Consider the following 8,312-nt stretch of genomic DNA (forward strand, 5'->3'; position numbering starts at 1 on the left):
ATCAACCTAGATCTACTTGCAGCAAAGTTCGACAACTTTTAACTAGACTGGTGGTGTTACAGGTAGAGGGACGAATTGTGACACGGCTAGACTGGTGGTGTTACAGGTAGAGGCAAGAATTGTGACACGGCTAGACTGGTGTAGTTAAAGGTAGAGGCAAGAATTGTGACACGGCTAGACTGGTGTAGTTAAAGGTAGAGGGAAGAATTGTGACACGGCTAGACTGGTGTAGTTAAAGGTAGAGGGAAGAATTGTGACACGGCTAGACTGGTGTAGTTATAATTAGAGGGAAGAATTGTGACACGGCTAGACTGGTGTAGTTACAGGTAGAGGGAAGAATTGTGACACGGCTAGACTGGTGGTGTTAAAGGTAGAGGGAAGAATTGTGACACGGCTAGACTGGTGTTGTAAAGGTAGAGGGAAGAATTGTGACACGGCTAGACTGGTGGTGTTAACCTAAAAATAGCTCAAACGTTTCTGTGGCAAGTATAAGAAACGAATGTTAAAATCAATCTGATTGGCTTTTGAATAAGTCAGCTAGGTCAAATATTCAGTGGGATGCTTGAAGTAATTATTTTAAAATACTTGGCTCGTTTGGACAAAAAACAACTTAAAGAAATAATTATTTTAATGCTTAGAAAGGTAAATACACATTCAATTCGTTGGGTGTGTTGTTTTGTGATAAGAGTGCGTTCATGTGTGTGTGTGTGTGTAAGTGTGCGTGTGCAAATGGGTTTGTGGACTCCTAGGTGTGTGTATGTGTGCGTGTAATGGCGTAGACTCATAGGTGTGAGTGTGTATGTGTGCGTGTAATGGTATAGACTCATAGGTGTGTGTATGTGTGCGTGTAATGGCGTAGACTCATAGGTGTGAGTGTGTATGTGTGTGCGAGTGCTGTGTATGTGGAATACGATGTTTAGAGTGTGATCTCCGTGTCCGCGGTTTTTAAAGTAAATTATTTTACATATGGCAGGTTCGTCCCAAGAAAGTGATACAATGTCATTCAGAATGTCATTCAGAATGTCATTCAGAATGTCATTCAAAATGTCATTCAGAATGTCATGAGCCTTATAATAAAATAGTGAGTGACGACCAAGGGTCAGCTAATTAAATTAGGCATTTAGTGAGGCGGGGTCGCCAATTAGCGTTTCCCAACGATAGAGTAGTTCTTCAACACTCCCAGAAGTTTGTTTTGTTGATTTCCCGAATTTGAATAAGGACTTATTTTAAATACACTCACGGAAGAGCATGATTTCACCCGGAAATGATGTCACAGCATTAAAATATATGACAGGATGCTCTTCTGTGTGAGCGAAAAATTTGTCAGTCTGATGGCGTACTTTACACTGACCATAACTTGTTTGTTGTGGGCTTATGGGAACGGTAAGGCGCGACGCTAGGCTATACTCACTACACTCTAGTCTATACTGTAGTCTACACTCTACACTCTAGTCTTTAAAGTCTACACTTTAGTCTATACTCTACAGTTTCTATTCTCTATACACTTTACACCATACTCTACGAGTCTAGTACACAGTATACTAGTCCTATTATGTACACCATTTATCCCATACTCTACTGTGTCGTTGTGTCACCATTTGACTGTGTCATTGTGTCATTATTTGACTGTGTCGTTGTGTCATTATTTGACTGTGTCATAGTGTCACCATTTGACTGTGTCATTGTGTCACCATTCGACTGTGTCGTTGTGTCACCATTTGACTGTGTCACAGTGTCACCATTCGACTGTCATAGTGTCACCATTCGACTGTGTCGTTGTGTCACCATTCGACTGTGTCGTTGTGTCACCATTCGACTGTCGTTGTGTCACCATTCGACTGTCATAGTGTCACCATTCGACTGTCGTTGTGTCACCATTCGACTGTCGTTGTGTCACCATTTGACTGTGTCGTTGTGTCACCATTCGACTGTCGTTGTGTCACCATTTGACTGTGTCGTTGTGTCACCATTTGACTGTGTCGTTGTGTCACCATTCGACTGTCATTGTGTCACCATTCGACTGTGTCACCACCTGATGATACCATCATGTCTCAACCAGTTTGTGCCGTGTCTGTGGTGAACCCCCCCACCCCGGGGGAAGGCATGCCTTACACCCTGACCTGTGATGGCGTCATAGCCCCACCCTGGGACCAGAACTCCACCCTGATGGAGCTGAGACTTGAGGCGTCACCAGCGGCTAGACAAACAAATATTTTGGCGCTATTCCGGCTGGTGCCAGAAGTTATCAAGACACAAGTAAGTTCTGAGGAGTGTTTGGTGCATCGAGTCGTCTAGGTCTAGATGGGATGTCTTTTTTTGGGTTAGGTATTTTGTTAGGATAGGTCTTTTGTTGGGATAGGTCTTTTGTTGGGATAGGTCTTTTGTTGGGATAGGTCTTTTGTTGGGATAGGTCTTTTGTTGGGATAGGTCATTTGTTGGTAAAGGGCGTTTGTTGGGATAGGTCTTTTGTTTTAATAGGGCTTTTGTTGGGATAGGTCTTTTGTTGGGATAGGTCTTTTGTTGGGTTAGGTATTTTGTTAGGATAGGTCGTTTGTTGGGATAGGTCTTTTGTTGGTAAAGGGCGTTTGTTGTGATAGGTCTTTTATTGGGATAGGTCTTTTGTTGGGATAGGTATTTTGTTGGGATAGGGCTATTGTTGGGATAGGTCTTTTGTTGGGATAGGTCTTTTGTTGGGTTAGGTCTTTTGTTAGGATAGGTCTTTTGTTGGGATAGGTCTTTTGTTGGTAAAGGGCGTTTGTTGGGATAGGTCTTTTGTTGGGATAGGTCTTTTGTTGTGATAGGGCGTTTGTTGGGATAGGTCTTTTGTTGGGATAGATCTTTTGTTGGGATAGGTCTTTTGTTGGGATAGATCTTTTGTTGGGATAGGTCTTTTGTTGGGATAGGTCTTTTGTTGGGATAGGTCTTTTGTTGGGATAGATCTTTTGTTGGGATAGGTCTTTTGTTGGGATAGATCTTTTAATGGGATAGGTCTTTTGTTGGGATAGGTCTTTTGTTGGGATAGGTCTTTTGTTGGGATAGGTATTTTGTTCGGATAGGTCTTTTGTTGTGATAGGGCGTTTGTTGGGATAGGTCTTTTGTTGGGATAGGTCTTTTGTTGTGATAGGGCGTTTGTTGGGATAGGTCTTTTGTTGGGATAGGTATTTTGTTGGGATAGGTCTTTTGTTGGGATAGATATTTTGTTGGGATAGGTCTTTTGTTGGGATAGGTCTTTTGTTGGGATAGGTCTTTTGTTGGGATAGATCTTTTGTTGGGATAGGTCTTTTGTTGGGATAGATCTTTTATTGGGATAGGTCTTTTGTTGGGATAGGTCTTTTGTTGGGATAGGTATTTTGTTCGGATAGGTCTTTTGTTGTGATGGGGCGTTTGTTGGGATAGATCTTTTGTTGTGATAGGTCTTTTGTTGGGTTAGCTATTTTGTTGGGATGGGTCTTTTGTTGGGATAGATCTTTTATTGGGATAGGTCTTTTGTTGGGATAGGTCTTTTGTTGGGATAGGTCTTTTGATGGGATAGGTCTTTTGTTGGAATAGATCTTTTGTTGGGATAGGTCTTTTGTTGGGATAGGTCTTTTGTTGGGATAGGTATTTTGTTGGGATAGGTCTTTTGTTGGGATAGGTTTTTTGTTGGGATAGGTCTTTTGTTGGGATAGGGCGTTTGTTGGGATAGGTCTTTTGTTGGGATAGGTATTTTGTTCGGATAGGTCTTTTGTAGTGATAAGGCGTTTGTTGGGATAGATCTTTTGTTGTGATAGGTCTTTTGTTGGGTAAGCTATTTTGTTGGGATAGGTCTTTTGTTGGCATAGATCTTTTATTGGGATAGGTCTTTTGTTGGGATAGGTCTTTTGTTGGGATAGGTCTTTTGTTGGGATAGGTCTTTTGTTGGGATAGGTATTTTGTTCGGATAGGTCTTTTGTTGTGATAGGGCGTTTGTTGGGATAGAATTTTTGTTGTGATAGGTCTTTTGTTGGGTAAGCTATTTTGTTGGGATAGGTCTTTTGTTGGGATAGATCTTTTATTGGGATAGGTCTTTTGTTGGGATAGGTCTTTTGTTGGGATAGATCTTTTATTGGGATAGGTCTTTTGTTGGGATAGGTCTTTTGTTGGGATAGGTCTTTTGTTGGGATAGGTCTTTTTGTTGGGATAGGTCTTTTGTTGGGATAGGTCTTTTGTTGGGATAGGTATTTTGTTGGGATAGGTATTTTGTTGGGATAGGTCTTTTGTTGGGATAGGTATTTTGTTGGGATAGGGCGTTTGTTGGGATAGGTCTTTTGTTGGGATAGGGTTTTGGTTTTCTGATGTGACATTTGTGTGGTTCTAGAACATTCCCACCGGAAATTCTCCCAGGAACTGGTCATATGTCTTCACCGGAGAAAACGCATCCAAGGCGATGTCGGATGACGTCATGAAAGTCGAAATCCACGTGCACAGCGCGAGCAGCAGCGACAGCGCCAACGTCTGCTGCATCGCGCTTTATGACGTCAATGACACCCGCGGCTCCATCAATGTCACTCAATGTCAGCAGTTGACAGGTGTGTCAGGTGTGTCAGCAGTTGATAGGTGTGTCAGGTGTGTCTGTCAGCAGGTTTGTCTGTGTGTAAGAGAGAGTGTATGTGTATGTAGAAGTGTGTGAGTATGTGACTTATATCTGGTTTTTCTTTGGTTTATGTTGTACTGGTTACTGTATATATATGCATTTATATATATATATATATATATATATATATATATATATATATATATGTATATATATGTATATATATATATATATATATATATATATATATATATATATATATATATATATATATATATATATATATATATATATATATATATATATGGAAAGAGTCCTTTAAATTGTAGTGTAAATACATTTCTATAATTTCTTTACAGTTGGTAGCTCATCAGATAACAAAAATATAACAGCTAAAAAAGGTAAAATATTTAACTTGCCTTATCGGCAAGGCTTTGCTCAAGCCAGTAATAGCCATGTTTACATTTAAACAAATGAGTGTGCTCAAATATAAAAATATGTGATTAAAGAGCAATGTGTTCAGCTTGGTTGACCATGTCCAGGTGATTGTTAAAGTGGACCCCCACACGACCGGGGATGTTCAGGACGTTGAACAGGTGTTGAACCTGCCTGTTAGATTTTTGATGAGGAAATTGCAAAGATTCATTTTGCGTTTAAAGTAGGGAAGGGCATGTGCTAAATTTTTTAACAAGCAATTTTAAAATAGAACGATAACAACACCGCATGCATTGTTGATTAATTACGCGTGGCGTTGTTGACAGGAGGTCATTGATCCCATTGGTAAACGACAGAGATGCTCATACATACACGCACATGCGTGTGCTAGGGTGTGTGGCAGTTGGTTGGTGTGTATGGTTGAGAGAAGACGTGGATGAGTGTGTTAAGTATTGTGTATCGTAATTTGTATTTTAATTTTTTCGTTATTTATTTTATTATTATATTATTGTTTGTATATATATATATATATATATATATATATATATATATATATATATATATATATATATATATATATATATATATATATATATATATATATATATATATATATATGTGAACTTTATAGCTTTTATATAGATTTATATATTTTTAAAAATCTTAAAAATGTTTGTGTCATTTATATTCACCTATCTACAGAAAGCAATACTTCTGACCCCAGCGTATTGCCGGAATCACATGGTAATCCATTTGGTAAGTTTAGCTGTAGGTTCCAATTATATATATCACATGATTTTCTAGCTTCATATAATGGTTGGTAAGTTAAATGAACTGAGAAGATTTTTTTTTTACATATGCCACTGCCACAGGTAGAACTCGAGGAACTCGATAAATAAAAGCAAAATATTGGATACGCTTGTAGCTGAGTGCTACTGCACGACTATATCGACAACTACAAGTATATCAACATGTATATATATATCTCTCTTTATATATATATATATATATATATATATATATATATATATATATATATAAGTATATATATATATATATATATATATATATATATATATATATATATATATATATATATATATATATATATGAGCACTATAGACTACAGGTGACACATAAAAAAATGTTTATGTAAAACTTGTTTGTGCTTTCGCAAGCAATTACTTAATACGAATTGTTTCGATCTAATTATCGATTTTAAAGGAACTTCAGAAACAGACTACGAATACGAAGATGAAGACGATGAGCTGCACGCCCTACCCGGTAATGTCTGCCCGTTGTGCTGTTCACACAATATTTCTTTAGTCGTTATAGAATAACTTGACAATATCTACTCAATTTGTTCTCATTTCAGTCTTCACACCGTCGGTCAAGAATAATTGACTTATGTATATCTGACTGAAATAGAATAATTGACTTATGTATATCTGACTGAAATAGAATAATTGACTTATGTATATCTGACTGAAACACATGACTGACAGATCCGTGTTTGATTTCCAGTTATAGGTGAACAGATCGTTACTGCCTCGCCGGTCCCAATTTTGGGTGTGGTCTACGCCGTTTTGTTTTTCTTGGTGGTTATACTGCTAGGTACGTTCTTTTACTGGATACTTAAGGAAACAGTAAGCGCGCATGTAGCCAAAGATGGGCGGGGTTAAGGTGTACCAGTAGCCAGAGATGGACGGGGTTAAGGTGTACCAGTTGCCAGAGATGGGCGGGGTTAAAGGTGTACCAGTTGCCAGAGATGGGCGGGGTTATGCTGTACCAGTAGCCAGAGATGGGCGGGGTTAAAGGTGTACCAGTTGCCAGAGATGGGCGGGGTTAAAGGTGTACCAGTTGCCAGAGATGGGCGGGGTTAAAGGTGTACCAGTAGCCAGATATGGGCGGGGTTAAAGCTGTGAACATTTTTGAACCCTCACAAAATAAAAATTTGGAAACCTGTCATAATGCGACGATAGGCTCTGTGGGGTCATCTTTGGGGTCATCTGTGGGGTCATCTTTGGGGTCATCTTTGGGGTCATCTTTGGGGTCAACTGTGGGGTCATCTTTGGGGTCATCTGTGGGGTCATCTGTGGGGTCATCTGTGGGGTCATCCTTAAACGGAAGTCAATTTATTTTGGGCGATGCCCCCCCCCCCCCTCTCTTCCACTCCGTCACACATCGTCACAGAAAATATTGACTTAACTCTGCCAGCCTAGAATATATTCATCACTTTATAAATTATATTACAAGAATGTACCTAAACTGTTTTCAGAAAACGTGAAGTACGTGCTAAAATTTAGTTTCTAACAATACTTACTAAAAATTATGATAAAGTTTATATAACCCCATCCTGAAAATTACGAACCCCCCACTCTTACTCGTATGTCATCATTTAGGGATGGATGATGGGATGACCCCTTTTGACAATCATTCTCTCCCCCTGCACAGTTTGGTGGCACTGCAGTCCCCCACGTGACCACGTACGTCAGCCAAGCCCAAAACCAGATCACGTGACGAAATCCCCCAGCCCTCCACAAGATCACGAACCCCAGCCAAGCCCTAAACCCGAACCCGTCACGTGACCCATGACTGTATCGTATGTTGTTTAGTATGTTGTTTAGTATGTTGTTTAGTATGTTGTTTAGTATGTTGTTTAGTATGTTGTTTAGTATGTTGTTTAGTATGTTGTTTAGTATGTTGTTTAGAAGGGTGTTTAGTATGGTGTTTAGTACGGTGTTCAGTACGTTGTTCAGTATTTTTTTTTACAATCTTATTTGTCAGTACCATTTCTAATATGACCAAATTGTTATATTATGTGGTTATGTTAAAGTTAGCCACCAAATCATATAAATCTTAAAAGTAACATACATTTATAATTTGGTTACTAAAATATCTTCTGCATTGTTTATTTCATGCGATTTGAATCTGTTTTTTCCTTTATTATTTCCATGTTCTATGTATATTTCGTAAAGAGGATACACTGTATTTAGTGTTTAAGATATCTAGTGTTTAACTCTAATTGAGAAATTAATTAGTGAACTAATTAAACCCTGTTGTAAAGTCTAGTGTTACAGTTGTATAAAAATTTTATAACTCTTTGTTATGAACTGGTTAAAATTATAAATATATTTTTAAAATTTTGTCCTACTTTAAAATATGAATGGCTATAATGTATGTTGGTGTATGACGCAATAAAGATCAATGAATTAGCTGAAATATCTGCTCTGTTTTTTTATCTATGATTTAAGTTGAAAAGCTTACATTATATTCAATTAAATGTGATATAAATATTTGGGGAAAATTCTGGCTTCAATAGTAT

General features: G+C 38.3%; 1 protein-coding gene across 2 annotated transcripts; it reads left to right on the forward strand.

Annotated features, from left to right (window-relative positions):
- The first annotated feature begins 1,312 nt into the window (after positions 1-1,312).
- Positions 1,313-8,155, forward strand: LOC131947072 (uncharacterized). Of its 2 annotated transcripts, none has more exons than XM_059308155.1 (8): positions 1,313-1,383; positions 2,060-2,256; positions 4,337-4,556; positions 4,912-4,953; positions 5,690-5,743; positions 6,212-6,271; positions 6,512-6,601; positions 7,442-8,155. In XM_059308155.1, exons 1-8 carry the CDS (start codon positions 1,332-1,334, stop codon positions 7,573-7,575), a joined length of 849 nt encoding a protein of 282 aa, XP_059164138.1. In that variant the 5' UTR covers positions 1,313-1,331; the 3' UTR covers positions 7,576-8,155. The 2 variants fall into 2 exon arrangements, with proteins under 2 accessions (XP_059164138.1, XP_059164145.1); XM_059308162.1 differs by having other exon boundaries at positions 4,337-4,547.
- The last annotated feature ends 157 nt before the right edge of the window (positions 8,156-8,312 follow it).

Source organism: Physella acuta, unplaced genomic scaffold (assembly GCF_028476545.2).
Source record: "Physella acuta isolate Inbredline_101_S28 unplaced genomic scaffold, ASM2847654v3 ptg000054l, whole genome shotgun sequence".
Lineage (NCBI taxonomy): Eukaryota > Metazoa > Mollusca > Gastropoda > Physidae > Physella > Physella acuta.